The following is a 17,776-nucleotide window of genomic DNA, read 5'->3' as shown; positions in this document are numbered from 1 at the left end:
TACCTAATAAGCACATTTATAACTAAACTAATCTTCATTTTTGTTTTTTCATATCTTTTGTTTTATGCCCTATTTGGGAGAAAATGGTTTATTTGTTAATGTGTAACTAACACTACAATTAGACAGAAGTCGTGTTTGTCTTTTTTGTTCGTAACACGTTGGTAACATGTAATGAAACGAGTGCAGGTCAGATAAATACCATTAAAATGGACTTCTCAGTAGTGATTCTGGAGCTGCAACATGCCAGTGTGTTCATTACTGTTACATACCAGGGTCCTTAGTTTGAAAGTTCTTGAGATCTGAACTGTTAGGGGTTTTTTTCTAAGTCGTTATTTATGTGTTGTGAAAAAGGATACACTTGATTTCAAAACCTGTTTCTAGAAAGAAATTGGTTTTAAAAAGAAATACAGCATCTTGGGCCAAGTTCTGCTCTGGGCTCCGGGGGTGCCTCTTTCACTAATAGCATTAGGAGTGGTCACTCTGTAATTTGGCCCAGTATCTTTTCATTTTTTGTTATATTTGTGGTATTGGTAACAGGCCCTAGTAACAATAACAACAACAAAAATTAATTGTTCAGAAAACAAAGCATGGATTTTCTCTTTAAATAAGTCCACAAGAAGCACCCCAAAAAAAGTAGGATATAATATTTTCAGGTGCATCCATAACAAATAATTACATTGGATTTAATTGAGCATAGATCCCAGTGTATCAGTAAAATAAGGACAATGGCCATCATCTTTTTAGGACCAGACTTATGACCTGGTTAATATCAGGGAAATTAGGTGGGGCATTTCAGAGGGCCCCATTTCCCTAAAACACACAGGTTTATGTTGCTTGAACCCAGCGAAGGACACACAGAGCCAAATCCTATTTCCCTTACGGAACCCTGACCTATTTTGACTAAATTGAGGCCAAATGCGAATGCTACTGCTCTAAACGTTGTTTCTTTCTCTCAAGCAAGAATAAAATTGAGATACTGAAAATAGCTACATCACCACCACCCCTGACATCACCCCCATGCATTTCCTGCCTCCTTCTCAAAGTGCACCTAGCCTTTCCTCTTCCCTTTAGAAATAATTTGTGGTTTTAAATAGAACATTAAAGAGAATAATATGCTAAAACAATTCAGGATTAATAATCTGTGTTAATTCTTAATAAGGCAAAAACTACTAATACTCAGATTAAGGCGTGCAAAGCCCTGGAAGGTTTCCCTCTGGCTATTTACAGAAATTGAGAATTCATTGTTCCTTTAGAAAAGAATTGCTGCAGACTAGCATCCCAGGAGTACAGGAATTGTGAAATGCAGGGCAGTCATCAAAAAAGTGCTGAGAATTTAAAGGGCCCGATTCTCATTTACACCATGACCATGTGACACTGCTATCGTGGTGTAAAAGTGGCTTTATTGCAAATGCAAATCCAGCCCAGGGTTTTTAGATTGTTTTACTTGGCAATTAATAGTTTACAATAAACTTACTTCTCCAGTTTTTTTGGACACAGTACTCGTATAATTCTGTTTGGATTTGGCCTTTGGTATTTGGTTCTTCTGAGGAGGACAGTGGAGGTGAGAAAAGGAGGGGAGCAAGGGGCAGCAGCAAATGGCAACAGGTGTGTTTGATGCAGACGCAGCAGGAGAATGAGACATGGACATAAACGATGCAGTTAAAGGTCAGCCGCAGTAAGAGCCCAGCCTGGTCCAATGCACTATAAATGCTTCGCCGTAAAAGGGGAATAGGATCCTGTTAACCTCACCCCGTCCTCTCTATCCTCCGCTTGGCCGAGGAAGCAAGGTTCCAACGAATGGGTTCTTCATTGTGTCCACAGTATGCAAACAGACGCCCCCACTGCTTAGACCAGTCCCTGTCAATGGGTGTCACGTATTGCTAATGGTCCCTGCAAACCAGACTCCTGTGCTGGCTCACCTCCATAGCTGTAACAATGGTAAATCAGCACAAAACCATTCCTGCCGCTGTTGGTGATCAGCTGAAGCTCAAAGCACATGGGGCTGGGAGAGGATTGGCACCAGCCCAAATGGTGCCAAGCGCCCTTTTATGCCCCATTCCCCACCATGTGGAGCAGAGGGGGAGCCAGCGGTGACCCCAGCAGAGCACTCAAACTGCCCAGTCAGAGCATCTTGGTGGAGGGGAAGAGGCTCCTCAGGGCAGCCAAGAAGAGAAATGAGCAACATAGAGAGACAGGCAGCTCTGCTCTTCCTCCTCCCAATCCAACAAGATCCCTGAGGCGTCGCCCCCTGCCAGTCCCATCAAGCCCCCGTTCCCATGACCAGAGCAGGTGTTTCTTTTGCTTTCCACTGTTGGGCAGGAGCGGAATAGCATTTGTGCTTAATCGAGGAGTCTGTGTTCCAAAGAGCTGTGCGGACTTTCTGCTGTCATGGCTCCTGTTTATCTGCACACGGGATTACTGTTCAGAGCTGAGCCAATACAAATGTCTTCCGTTCCCAGTGAGCTTGATCCAAAGTTAATAGAAAGGCTGCCCATCAGCTTTAATGGACGTTGGCTCTCGCCCCAAGACTTGAGACAACACGTAAATGGGTGACTCTTATCGGCAGCCTCTGGTCAGCCTTTGCCAGGGTTCTTGACAGCAGCATTGTATCCTTGAACTAACAGGTTGATTCCTGGAGGCCTCCTATCTCCAAGCCACAAACCAACACCAATTTATAATCCAACTCCTAATATATATTTTTAACTTAAAATACGCTGTCTCCATGCAGCAGAAGAAACCCGATCCCCTCCACCACTGGTTTTGTGTCTATTGTTTATTCTTTAGGGGTATGTCTACACTACCCACCAGATCGGTGGGCAGCGATCGATCCAGCACGGGTCGATTTATCGCGTCTAGTCTAGACCCAATAAATTGATCCCCGAGCGCTCTCCCATCGACTCCTGTACTCCACCTCCGTGAGAGGCGCAAGCGGAGTCGACGGGGGAGCGACAGCAATCGACTCACCGCGGTGAAGACACCACAGTAAGTTGATCTAAGTACGTCGACTTCAGCTACATTATTCATGTATCTGAAGTTGCGTAACTTAGATCAGTTCCACCCCAGTGTAGACCAGCCCTAAGACTCTCACTAATCACTTAGGGGAATCCCATTAAAGCCTTTCTCCGCTGTTTAATGTCAGTGGATTATCCCCTGTGCAGAGGGCAGCCATGGGTAGTGATGAGAGGTCAATGGTTCCAAGCCTCACCAAGTGAATCCCATCTCTTCTTCAAAACAACCTTGTGACAGAAGCTGTGCTTCTCTCCTTCTCTCCAGCAGCACCATGGGGAGAGCAGCAGAGCCTCAGGCTGGCCAAAAGTTTTCCATACAACTGTTTTTCGATGGAAAACTGGATTTTCAACTACACACATTTTTTTCTGTGAAAAGTGTCTGCTTTCCACAGAATTTTCTTTTCCATACACACACACAGCCTCCAGAACTGACACGTTTTTACATTTCAGTCAAAGCCAAAGTACTTCAAATCAGATATTCTGCTATCGTGACCCTTGGGATCTGTAGTTCAATTTCCTCATGTACCCATTCTCCTTATGAGCAGGGCTCATATGTCTCCCACGATGCACCCCCTCCCCCACCAATCGGGGAGACTGTGGAGAATCATGTGAAATGTAGTCTGAACAAGGGGCCTGGCCTATAGAAAAGAATGGGGGCATGATGCACCCAAACTTATAACTCCCACAATGCACTCTGGTGGCATTTCAGAACCAAACTCTTTCCGTTTTTGTTCAAAATACTTAATTTTTTTTTGTTTTCCCCCCAAAAGTAAAGATGTTCAGAGGAGAAGGATAACAATTTCTGACCAGCTCTTCAGCAGACAGTGGGCTGGTAGAGGGGAGAAGTATTTGGAACATCTAGTTCCTACAATGCAACACCCTAGGATGTGGTCAGGGGTGGGAAGGTTAGTGGCCTCTAGCCCCTGAGATACCTCCAAACTCTCAGGATCAGCAGGGGCCCAGAACTGAGGCAGAGGGAGGGATGAGCAGGGCAAGCCTGTGATTTCAAGGAGCTAGCGAGGAGTTGAAAGGAGTGCAGGACCCACAAGAAGGGAGAGAGTAGGGAGTGGTTGGGGCTTGCCTACTCGTTTTCTAGAGTGGGGGTAGGAATTACAGACCAGGAGCTATTGGGGCTAGGGCAGGATGCATTTATCAGTGCGGGGAGGAAGAGCCCTAAATCATTTAGTCACTGATGTTATTTGGAAGTTCAGAATTGATTTTGTGTGGGGAGGGTGGGCTCAACAATATATTTGTAGGGAAGTGGGGAGGAGATGTAATTGGCAGACGCTCCACTTCTTTGAGGCACCATCCAGCACTGACGAGGCTAAGCCCAAGGCCTAAGCACCACTTGAGTACCACCTGAGTCCTCAAAATAGGGCTTGAGTGGTGCAGGGGCCTAGTGCTGACCCTAAACCCTGGGCTGCGTGTCCCCTTTCCTGAGCTTGCTCGTTGTATTCCTGCCCTGTCACCAGAGAGAACCATATTCTGTGTGTTGGCAGGCGGATAGCAATGATTCCATAGCCTGCATGAATCGTGTTGGGGAGGAGGGCCAGACCACCCTGCACTGAATGGCATGGAGCCATCACAAGGGAGCCTGGCAGACCCCAAGCATTATTGGTCTCCACTAATGTGAATCCCGGAATGTCTCGCAGTCCAGTGCTCAGAGTCACATGTGTAAGGCATTCGTTTGAGAGAAATCCAGCCGCTGAGAAGCACAGAAGAGGCCATTTTGCCAAACCCATTTTTTATAATTACAGCTGGGGGGGGGAATAACATGCAATGATTTTTAACAAATATTATTGTTTTTAAATGAATTCCCTTCAGCCATTCTCAATCCCCTTCTGTAGTCGCTACATGATTCAGTTTTGCCGGTATGGCTGTTCCTGAGTCTCACACTCAAAAGTTTCACGCATAACCCACACGCCTCTGGGGTGTGGTGTTCTGTCCCATCTAGTGGTACCGCGGCCACTTAGACAGAGGTTAATGAATCTGCTCTACAGCCTTGGCCAAGTGCCAGCTGGCTTTTAGCTCATGTGTTTAGCTCCAGAGATCCCAGATTCAATCCCGACGACCGGGATCTGTCAGTGTTACACATGCACAAATCCATCACCCTGCTTTGAAGAGTTTACCATCTCTAGTGAGTAGCACCAAAGAAATATTACAGAAAGTATGTACCCAAAATAATGGTGCCTTTTTTTTTAATGTGTATGTTACACTAGTTGCCGTATACAGCATTCTGGGAGCAAACCCTGCAACCTTTACTCACTTAAGTAATTCATATTCTTACAAGTAGGTCAATTGCCAGACCAGGCCCTATAAGTTTCTTATTTGTCCAGCTAATAGCTGGGAGGCAACAATTTGCCAGATAGTGAGTGAGTAACACCTACCTGCTGCCTTTCTGTTAATAACTCAGATTTGTAAGTCAGTCGGACACACATTAATGAACAATATAAAATATTTCTCATGTTAAAGCAAATTAATACTGGAATGGAATAAAAAAAAGAATGGGGAAGAAAAAGTGTTGGGGGAAATCAAAGTGAAACTAAATCTGCCTCCCTGAAAAAAATTGCAGAAGTACTGTTGAATTTAGTGAACATTATAATGTTAAAGCATCCAGAGCTGTTCTAGAAAATGACTGGTGCTAAATATTAACCCAAAAACTTAAAGGAAACAAATGAGGTTGTACATATATAGCTGTTTGGGAGTCACACCCAGCAAAGCACTTAAGCTCATGTGTAACTTTACCTGAGTAGTGGCATTGAAAGTCATGGGACTACTTGTGTGCTTAAAGTTTAGCATGTGCTTAAGCGCTTTTTTGGATCAGGGCCAAAAAAAAGTTTTAATTTCCTTACGTTACAATCATAGGGCCAGCAAAGACGGAAGTAACACAAAAAGTCTCAGTCTAGAATAGAAGTAGCGATGAGATTTCTTCTTGCTGATCCAAAAGGTAAGAGAGACCACTGCAGCTAAGCCATTCCCGGCTGCTGTGCTGAGATTCCGGCCCTCCAGCCGCTGCTTTACTCAGACTTCAAGCAAAAGCCCACGATTTGGCTCTTAAAAAGTAAAAGAAATAAAAGCATCGAACACTCGGTGACTCAGTGAGTTGTTTGGCCCCATCATAATGAACCTGCCTTCATACATGGCACACTCCATCACGTGTTACAATTGGGCATGATCATGTCTCCCCAAGAGAAGGCTGCAGTAGGAGTATGCTGGGTAGGACTGAAGTATATTTGGTGGAATGAGGAATCTCTCACACACCCACTGGGACAATTTGCTGAAAACCATGCAACAAAAGTCTCTTTTAAGCTGTCTCACGTATATTTTAATAGTGACATGCTAAGGCCTGCACCATTAGTTATCTTTTTCTACACTGCCTTCTTTCTTTTCTCCTCTTCTGCTTGTGACGCTTCCACAAAAATAGAAAACCATTGAGGTCGCACTATCCAGGCTTGTTCAACAGCTTCAGGATCCAGATGCCAATAAAGCTTGAAATATATATTTTTTTCTGGGTATTGTAGGCATCTAGGTCTGGAGCAATCCGTAGATATTTCAGCTGCTGGCAGTGCAGTAGCTGGAAACATATTTGAGGCTTATGCAGGGTCAGATTACTGCAGGACTTGAACTGCCTGCTTCTCCTGGATGCAGTTTTCCTCTGGCTTTGGTACTGTTCTGAAAAACTCTGTCTCTCTGACACGCCAGTCACATTATGGGACCCAAACAGAGTAAATTGTATAGAGAGGTGTTACTGTAACATGGCTAATGTATGCATCTGGGAGCCAAGGTGTAGTAGCTGTCTATTAGAATTACCTCCCATCCTGGGATCCTTATGCAAACTTCCTTTTGTAATGTTTTGCTGTTAAATAGTCTCTTTAAATATGTGAGCTGAATTTAAGGGCCATCAGTATGTAGCTGAGTTGACTTCCTCTTGAAATGTTGAATCCGAATGAAAATCTGTAGTATCATTCCCTAAAGGCATATAATTTTCATTAGGTGGGGGGTGTAAGGAACGTTTTTGAGAAAGGGGCCCTTCTGGTAGATGACTAATAAGGATCAAGTTGTTTCTGGAATTGATTGAATAGATTTGCTTCAACTGTTAGCAGAAAAAACTAATGTTTTTAAGCTAAGGCTCTACATTAAATCATTTAACATCTTAAAGGAATGCAGGGCACGTGCGTCTCAAACTTTTACTCTTTAATGGATGGTGTATGAGAATATATTTGTCTATACCCTGATAATTTCTATAACACTATCAGAATTAAAAGCAATCACAAATCCACTTTGTGTAAACCAGCAGCCAAACTAATTTACTCCCTCCCTTGGAAAATGCAAGCAAAATGGAAAGAACTTTTGGCAACAGAACGTCCAGATAAATATGCCAGATTCCTTACAAACAAAATAATTAAAATAGTCACAATACAGTACTTGGGCTATTAAAAATGTGTTATTAAATATAACGGTAACTATAGCACCAGTATATTCATCATATATGATTTGTCTGTGTGTATGCAGAAGGAAAGGCTATTTTCATAGAATTTTTGCTGTGCTGATATTGTAAACTATATGACAGATGGGTCAAGTCCTGATTGCAGTATTCTAACATTTGGAAGAGCAAGTAACATATTTGATAGAGCTGGCAAGTTTTATATATGATTCAACCCAGAATATAAAAGCCACTAGAATTCCAAGTTGAAAATAATTAAATGAGCTGGAAACAATCAGAAACCACACATTTTTTAAAGTGACAGATTTTTTTACATGTTTAAATTGCACGAAGAATGCAAGAATATTTTATAGCTCCTTTTCACCAACAGTGGTGTTTAAGTCTAAAATCTGTAATTGGTCTTTGCAAAGCAATTAATTCCTATGTTCATTGTTTTGATATTAAACCTCACAATAGGCATTGGGGCACCTTCAATAGGGAACCTTTCTTACCATTATAGGGTGCAAAAACCAGGCAATATTATTTCAGATTTCTCACACACACCTATACGTTTTAAATTATCATACTAAACTCCTCCTTTTTGCGCTTGGCTACATGAAATACAATTAGCATTCCACTGAATTTTAAGCATCTTGATTGCAAAGCACTGTAACGTCGTAGAATCTGATGACTTCTAAAATGTTTGTTGTCAAATGGTGTTATAATTGTGTAATACTTCAAGTAACAATAAGGAGCTTATTCCATTTGTGTTTTATCATTTCTGCTTGCTTTTCTTTCAAAGTTTACATCTTTTAGTCACTGTTTATGACGTCATATGTCTCTTTACTTTTGGTGTGTCTCTCTGCATCACTGACAAACAGCTCGTCCAGCTAAACCTAAGCCTAAGCCACCGGCTGGGCCATCACCATCCACTCAAACTCAGCCTAACATGATAAATCAGATGCTCAAAGGCATACCTAGACAAACACCAAGTACTGTAACCGTTTTTCCTTTCTTTTATTCAACCGTCTTCTAGTTTAGTGTTTTTTCGTTGTTTTAGTTTAGTTTAATATTAGGAAGCTAGTTCTACTGTAAGGATTTTTTAAATTATCTAGCACAACAAAGTAGACTTTTAGAGACGTAGAAACAGTAGTACTTATTTCAGAATGTCCACATTTTTTGTCTAGCAATGTCTGACATATGCAACATTTTCAAATATCAACGTCAGCACAAAATAACATTGTTGTTGCATAACATTTTGCATGATAACGATGAATATGTATGAGCTTTAAACGATGTTGTATGAAATGTTTGATAAGTATATGGTATACGTTTCATTTAACTGTCAGTGCTCCAGCTATCTCAACAGAATATTCTGATGTATAGTAACTTACCCAGGGAAATATTTAAAATAAGAAAAAAAAAGATTGACATCTGTTGGCTGCCAAAGTTGATAAAGCAAAATATTTTCTTTAAAGACAGCATCTCTGAGCAGTTGTTCTTATTAACACTTTTGTCTTTTAGTTGTGTTTGAGAGCAGATCACTGCCACGAATGAAAGAACAAACCATATCAGGATTTATACTTCTCGCGTTGCAGTCAATGTCAAAGCTCCCATTGACTTCAGTGCTGTGGGAAAAGCACCCATGTGTTTTGGAAGGTTTTTGTGACCTGTTATTGCACAAAAGGAAAATGCTGTTTCTGCTGAGGCGTTTGCATGGATAAAAGAGAGAATGACAAGTTACTAATTAGCTCTCCGCTCAGTATTTGCCTTGAGAAAATATGTGAAGGGAAACATGGGGAACACGTTTCAAACTGGAGCAGGGGGTAGGGTGACCAGACAGCAAGTGTGAAAAATTGGGACGGGGTGGGGGGTAATAGGTGCCTTTATAAGACAAAGCCCCAAATATTGGGACTGTCCCTACAAAATCGGGACATCTGATCACCCTAGCCGGGGATGACCCTAAAGTCCATATTTAGTGCCCAACCCATCAGAACATCTGCACAAAAACTACTTCACAGGATTGGGGCCTTTGGTGCCACATAAATAGAAATGATCTGATTTTTAAAGGAACCGAACATCTATTGCTCCCATTGATTTTAGGTTTAGATGCTCATCACTTTTTTAAAACTTAAGGCACCAACATAGATGCCTAACTGTGGACTTAGGTCCTTAATTTTAGGCTTCTGATATTGAAAATGTTGGCCATTGTTTTTAATGAGAAACCATTTAACTATAGGGATGTGTTCAAAAAAAGTTTCAGGTGAAATCCTGGCCCTGTTACAGTCAACATCAAAACTCCCATAGACTTCAGAGGGGCCAAAACAGCTTCCATAATTCTTGCAGGCCCTGATTCAGCAAAGCACTTACCTCTGTGCTTAACTTTAAGTTTGTGTTTAAGTCAATCAGATACAACTAGAATGTTCAGCGGCATCTTAAGGAGATGGGCATCCAGCTCCAGTTGAATATCAGCTGATTCCCTCTGGCTCCTTTGAAAATCCCACTCTAGTGCCTTGCTAAATAGGGATGGACCATTAAGTGCTTTGCTGAATTGGGGATTAGTTAAACTGCATTTACACCACTTTAATTCTGTAAGGCCTGGTCTACACCTAAAAGTTAGGTCAACACAACTACAGCTGTGTTTCAGACCCCTGCACACTATAGCTGTACCAGCCTAACCCCCAAGGTAGACACAGCTTGGCTGATGGAAGAATGCTTCCATCACCCTACCTATTGTTGCCCAGGGAGAGGGAGTTCCTACAGTAACGGAAAACCCCTTCTGTCCCTGTTGGAAGCATCCACACTATGGCACTACAGCAGTATAGCTACAGTGCCATCACTCTGCCCCTGTAGCACCTCTAGTGCTGGCATGGTTTTAGGGTGCCCGCAAAGGGGTTTAATGCAGTTTAACTTATCCACTTTAAATTCACATGTTTAGTGAATTCGGGTTAACATTCCTGAGTGTTTCCATGTAGACAAGTCCTAAGTTCTTAGGGACCCAGCTCATGAGCTATCTACACTACAGGCCTTACAGTGGCACAGCCTCTGTAAGCTCTTCCATGTAGCCTTTCTATGCTGATGGGAGGGGAGAGAGCTCTCCCGTTGGCATAATTAATCGCAACGAGCAGCAGTAGCTATGTCAGCAGGAGAGCGCTGTCCACACCGGTGCTTTTATCAGTGAAACTTATATCAGTCAGAAGGGTGTGTTTTTCACACCCCTGACTGACAAAAGTTTTACCAACAGAAGTGCTAGTGTACACATAGCCACTGTTGCATTTGGCCAGCTCCTTGGACTTTTTCATTGATATCTGGATTATTAGTGAGTAGTGGGGTTTATATATTTATTTATTCAGAATTCTAATGAAATATTCCGAACGCTTTGTCTACTGTACATAACATTTAATATATTGATGCATAAGCATTAGTATAAGATGTACATGAGCATTAGGTTGACTTCATTTTAGAAGGTTTGGAGAATACTGCAAGATAGTATGAAATAGCTCTGTGTTTTTCTCCACCTTGCTTCGGTATTTGAACTCGTGTGATTTATTTAAGGGATTTTATGCTTTAAAGTTGAATATGTTTTCCCATAAAACTGTACTTATAAACCAGTGGTCTGATTTACCACTGTGTCCCTCCAACTTTACTCAAGCATAACTCCCTTGTTTTCAGTGTAGTTATATCCAGGAGTAACCAGGGGTGAATTGGACCTGCAATTTTTATTCTATATAGTTGGGGCCACGTATAAAGTTTCTATAAGTTTGACGTTTCTTTTTATTTTATTCCCCATTATATATATATATATATATGGAATATCTCTTAAATGGGTAAAATCTTTCAGAACAGTAGAATCTTTTGCATCTGAAGAAGTGGGTATTCACCCACGAAAGCTCATGCTGCAAAACGTCTGTTAGTCTATAAGGTGCCACAGGATTCTTTGTTGCTTTTACAGATCCAGACTAACACGGCTACCCCTCTGATACTAGAATCTTTTTAAGCGCACCCATTGTATATCATTGAAATTAATGTATCACTGTTATATTCAACAACTTATTTTTTAAAAGCTCCATTTAAACAAAACTCTACAAATTATGTGTACGTCAAATATATAATAGCACAGTCTAACCAGAAAGATACATATTGTCATCTGTTAATAGATAGATGCTGTCTCTATGGAATTTGCTATTCTGTTAGTTTGAATTAATAAAGTGTCACCAACTCAAAATGGAAAGTAAAACAATTCACATAGTATTTTGAAATTCAGAGCTGGAGCACTGCGTTTTCATAGTACAAATAACAAATGTGGCTTTACGGTTTGCTCAGTACTAATTATAGAGCATTTAACACTTGCATGAAAAGATTTTTAGAGTTATTAACTATTATGGAACTTTTTCCACTTAAATCTATTGGCCATACATCTAGCCTCTCATGTTTCACTCCATTTTAACTCAAGTTCTTGTGCTACAGAAAATGTAGGCCGGTTAGTCACTCCTGCCAAAAAGCTAGAAGATACAATACGTCTGGCAGAACTGGTAATTGAAGTTCTACAGCAGAATGAAGAACACCATGCAGAGGTGAGTAGCAGGGCTCTAGCATGTCTTTGGACAGGATCTTTTTGGTTTTGGAGAGCTTTGTCCATTTCGCTGTGCTGAATGTTGAACCACACCATGTGGTTTCATATCACTGTTAAAGCCACCTGGTCTTCTTAAATAACTGTCAAAATATAATTGCAGAAAAAATAAACTTGGGGAAGTCAGTTTTTAGAGGAGGGGAAGGGTTATGCAAAATTGGCCAAATTCTGCTCTTGTCAGTGAGAGCTGAATTTGGCCAACCCACCAGACTAATCACAATATAAAGTCTGTCCACTTTCAAGAAGGGTCATGGGTTTCCAAAAAGTCATGTTTATACTTCCAAGCATAATGAAATGAATCAGTTTCAGCCTTATCCAAACAGCATTCCCTTGTCACCATTCAGCATTTGTAGCAAAGAAAAAGCACCACAAATGTTCAAGCTATTTTTGGTCTGTTTCTTTCTATATAAAATTCTTTTAACAATTTTTTTGTTTCTTTTTCACTTGTGTCATTGAATATGATGATCTTCTTTACTCACTGTGGCTTTTCAGTCAGCTATGCCTTTCTCAGCCTGTTTGGAGTATCCTACTTGTGCTGTGGCTGAAATGAATTGTCCTCTGTTACTGAATATACAGGTTATCCAGTACTTAGCAAAATGAAAAATAGCTTTATTCTTCAAAGCTGTCTAGCAGAAAGATTCTTGTTTTAATAAGACTTTTAAACAGGGAATCCATATCTCGCTAAGTCCAAAATATATGAGAACCTCAGTAGCATAGGTTGTGATCTTGTGACCACTTAAACACGTGAGTAATTGCATTGAGGTGTATAACCTCATTGACGAGATGTCATGAGATTTTCATCTCGGTGGGACTACCCACATGAGTAAAGTTACACGTGTGTAAGAATATACAGGATCAGGCCCTTCGTTTTCTGCAAATCCAGTACTCTGTGATAATTGTCATAAAGCTGGTCATTTTAAAACTCAGATTTAACAATTATTTGTTTATAACTTTAGTATTGTTACAATCATTCACTATTTTCTCTTCTCCTTCACATTTTTAAATATATATATATATATATATTGCATTAAATAAATTTGATAAATAATGTCACAATCACCAAAAAAAATCATTCTGATGTATATTAAATTTACAGTACAATCTAACTTATTTCTACAACACAACCATCCACGAGTCCCAACTAATGCCTGATTGCATATTTAAATTTCCTCCCTGTTTTTCTACTGTTCATTCAATCTTGGATGATCCTGGCAGGGGAAAGAGGTATGTGACTAAACTGAATGAAATGAGTCACCTCCTGTCATATTTCGTGCATGCCCTCTCGGTGCCATGTTTCCTAATGGGATTTTACCTGGGTGATCCTTGCTTTGTAACTTTGGTCCAAGGAATGTAACAGCAACTTCAGAGTGACGGCTTGTGGAATTGGTAGCCCTCCACAGAGGGGTAAATGTGGGACAGTATCCAGTCCAAGCATGTACCAATGAGTATATTTTACAAGCACTGCAGTTACATCCCAACACAACCCTTACCTGCCTGGAATCTTTCCTCAGCCTGTTGTTACCTATGTTGTTCTGCATTTACCTGATCTATAGTACACCACTGCAATTATGAAATAAGTGATAAACAGTTAGGGTGATAATAGTCTTCCTTTAATTTTGTCTGTGTGTGTACTGTACTAGATATACAGTATTTATATATAGAGAGAGAATATACTGTGGTGAAGAGTGAAATAATCTTTATTTTCGTTTATTTGGGAGGCTAGCTCTAAGAGTCGGAAAGAGCAGAATGCCGCAGAGCTACATGTGAATTGTGATAGACTGTCTACAGAAAATAATACTTTATTCCACTCATCACCGTCATATATTCTATGTACGCACTGTAAGGAAAGAACTCTCTTTAGTTTTTAATGCTAGTTGTTTTTATAATGGCAGCATGTTGTGAGGCAAGTGGCTACGATGCTGGGCACGTGTTCTGTCCGCTACATTGGGAAGATAAAAATATGCATCATGGTGTTTGTGGCAATAGGAGGGGAACATGTATACTCTGCTCCTACTTTGGATGATGATCTGAAAGGGTGACATTCATCCCTGTCCAGAGGGCCAACACAAAGTCTTATTTTGGGGGGGTCTAAGGGTCTGTCTACACTGCAATTAGACACCCGAGTCTGGCCTGTGCCAGCTGACTTGGGCTCACGCAACCTGGGCTAAGGGGCTGTTTAATTATAGTGTAAATGGTCAGGCTCACGCTGCAGCCCAAGCTCTGGGACCCTCCCATCTCTCAGGGTCCTAAATCCTGGGCTCCAGCCTACGTCTACACCACAATTAAACCGCCCCTTAGCCCAAACCCAAATCAGCTGGCACGGGCCAGACGTGGGTGTCTAATTGCAGTGTAGACATATCCTAAGTGGGACTTAAGTGGTGCACAGGAACTGTGCTGACCACTGCCCATAGGGTGAATTTCACCCCAATGAGGAAAACAATAGGTTGAATGTGGTTTTATCATGTGGCTTTTATGGTATGTACAACTATATCCACATTATTTCCTTTGTTATTGTGCAGATTTCATGAGATTTTGCCAAATAACTGCATTGTACGCAAAGGAGACACCTGCAGGGATATTTATATATAAGCTCAATTATCAGAAGTGTTACGCACTGTGACATTTTAGAAATGTCTTCTCAGTATCTTACATATGGTCGAAAAAAGTCTTCACGGTTAAGTTCAAGATTTTCTGTCTAAGTTTTCTGCTTATATCAATGTAACTAAGTCTACCTTGTGGGCTTAATTACTCCAAATGAGTTTTCACATGAGGTTTTTTTTTTCTGTTCACCTGGAGTTAGTAAAGACCACCCACGACGCTAGAGATGACTCATATGTCTAGTTGGATATCCCTCAAGAAAACAAAGTTGTCACTTAATGGAGAAATGCCAGGATCAGTAGCATTTGCACATTGAAATTAGCTCGTTTTGTTCTAGCATGTGAATGCATGTAAACATGCCAACAATACACATTACAGACTCATAAAACAAATTTGAGAGCCCACAAATGGCCTCTACCCTATGGGAAAAATTTGAAAAATATTAACATGGAGAAATTATATTTTATTAAGTTGTTTTTGTTAGTCACAATAAGAAATAAAATTGCCCAGACAAAAGTGCAGACGAAACATCCATTGTACAGTATGTACACGACTATAATACATGAGAGCTTAGACTCATGTCATTTCTCTCATCAGGTGTCTCCAAAGTTGATTCTCCTCCACATGGAAGAATGATTGTAAATGTCATAAGACCTAAGCCTTCATGTATTTTTAATCTTGCCCTCTCTCTCTCTATGTATATGTATGTATATGTATATATGTATTTTAACTCTTTGAAGATATGCATATATACATGTGTACCTGTGTGTAAGATATACAATATTAGGTGTGTTTGTCTAGAAAGCACACTTTTATCCTTAAATCATATTGAAGCAAAGCAGGTAAGTAGATGATTGATAAAACTGAAAGAGATTTTTGAGTGATGAAATGTTACTTCTCTCATTTCAAGAAATTAGTGCCTAGCTGTGAAGGGGTGAGGGAATCCCAGACATGAGTTGGATAATTATGAAGGTAGAATTTGATAATTCCAGCAGAAATAAAAGTATGACTGTGTTTTTCACAAGTGATCACATATTGATTTTCTTGTTAATTTCTTTTAAAAAAAAATTCTTTCTCATGAAAGCAGATTTTCTTGCAGGACTCTTAAATAAATATTTTGGGATTTTTTGGAGAAAATATTATTTTTCTCCCCCCAAAACAGTGATTTTGTTCATCTTCATGGACAGAGTTACTAACAGGATTCTTAGCACTCAGATTCATTTGCTAATAACTTGGCAAGGGGACAGGATTTTATATTCTTAAGAAACAAAGGCCTAGCCAGAAAAAAATGTAGCATTGCAAATATCAGCTCTTCCAAACTAGTTTTAAAAAATTGTTTTAAAGGGACACTGTCAACCACCATAGCTTTTATGTTTTTTACCTTTGGAGAAAATTTGAGCAGACATTGAAAGCAGAATTGATTCCTGCCACTTTTGCTTCAGATGATCTTGCTGTTGGAGAATATTGTGTAAAAATATCCAACCCACCATCACATCAAAGCAGCATTTTCACTTCTCTCTCTCTCTCCCTTTTGGACATGAACTCCAGAGAGAGCTGCTAACAGCACTGGTTCACACTCAGCTGTGCTGAGCGGCCTTGCACTGTTCATGGCAGTCATAGAATTACTCAGCAAACACATTAGCAAAAGTCCAAGACGGTCTTTGCATCTGACCCTGGGCTTACTGAACATCCATGGGGGCAGATTTTGTTTCAGTGATGGCACGCATGATGGATGTCACTTTGCAATATGCCCAGGCTAAGGGACTGCGTGTTGCTGAGTTGGAGAATTTATTCGTGCTGCTCCAGGGAACAAGTAAAACTGCACCAGGTCTATACCCAGTGCAGCATGTGTTCCCCAGTGTGCCAGCACTGATCTGCTACTGGGCATTAATTGGTGGGGGCCTGATTAATTGGTGGCCTGATTCTTTACTCTTTTCCACTGGTTTTATGCTGGTGTGACTCTGTTGAGGTCAGTGGAGGTAGAGTGGCATAAAATTGGGATAGTGAAATGGAGACTCAGTCCCATGGCTTTGTAGCTTGTGTAGCTGGAAGCCGAGTACAAGGGAGACCAAATGGGAAACTATTCAAGGGATTCTGCCATTGGCAGGAACATTGTTATGAGGTACAGCTACCTGTATATGGCAAAACACCCTCCTTAGTCTAACATTCTAAAACAAGCTCAGTAATAAGGATTAATGAACAAATGCTTCTATTATTGATGTCAATGGCAGAACTTCAGTGCATGCAAGATTGAGCCCTAAGTAAGAAAGAAGTCCATTCTGTCCATTCACATCTGACAGAAAGTTACTCCTTCCAGGAGGCAAAAATACATATTCCTGGCTGACAGGTTCTCTTTAAACTGACATGTTTATTCTCAGTCTTCTTTGTTCCATCTTTCTAGTCTTGTGCCTATTTATTAGGTTTCCTTCTCTTGGAAAGTCTGGGATGATATTTCTTAGGTAGACACTTTAAATCTTTGAGTAGTTTCCTATCACCTAAAAATTACTGCACACGGTCCTATTGACAGCACCGCTCATACTGCATGTTCCCAGCCAGAGGTGATTACTAAACACGCATGCATGCGTTTGAAACACATTCGCATCTGAGCCATGTATGATGTGAATGTCACTTCAGAGAACCTGTACAATGAATTTTAAGGACCCATGTGCATGAAAATGAGTTACTTCACTGATATTTTTTGGTTTTCAAGTTTATATATGTTTTCCTGCCTCAGTAAAGTCCTGGCTTGATTTTGATGTTTTACGACTGGTATCCTGACATGTCTATAACATAGTTCTGAAATTGGTTACAAACATTTTCATAATAAGGGGCATTGTAAATAATGCTAGTAAGTTTAAAGAGCTTTATACCTAACCATGTAAAATGAAAGGTGCTGTAGTAATTTTTACTGGTGATGCTTGAAATATTTCTAGATAAGTGATTTAGGAAAGACTATGAAAGTGCAGGCTTCTAGCATTTCAAGATGAACAGTAATAGTGAATCCAAATACATTTAAAAACCACTGAAAAACGTAGCAGAAAACCCACAAACACAGTGAAGAAACTCCCAGATTTCTATACCTTAGAATAAGAACTAGTTGACTCCTCCAGTAAATAG

The 17,776-nt window shown here is 40.5% G+C and overlaps 1 protein-coding gene across 5 annotated transcripts in view; it reads left to right on the top strand.

Annotated features, from left to right (window-relative positions):
* CADPS (calcium dependent secretion activator) overlaps positions 1-17,776 on the top strand; it is a 356,811-nt gene that overhangs the window by 264,897 nt on the left and 74,138 nt on the right. For all 5 annotated transcript variants that reach the window (XM_045025308.1, XM_045025307.1, XM_045025309.1 and 2 more), the window contains one exon: positions 11,899-12,005. In XM_045025308.1, the coding sequence (XP_044881243.1) occupies positions 11,899-12,005 (107 nt within the window). The remainder of the gene's footprint in view (positions 1-11,898; positions 12,006-17,776) is intronic.

The sequence above is a fragment of the Mauremys mutica genome, chromosome 7, assembly GCF_020497125.1.
Source record: "Mauremys mutica isolate MM-2020 ecotype Southern chromosome 7, ASM2049712v1, whole genome shotgun sequence".
Classification (NCBI taxonomy): Eukaryota; Metazoa; Chordata; order Testudines; family Geoemydidae; genus Mauremys; species Mauremys mutica.
The sequence above is the reverse complement of the archived record's forward strand: the minus strand, read 5'-3'. Positions and strand labels throughout refer to the sequence as shown.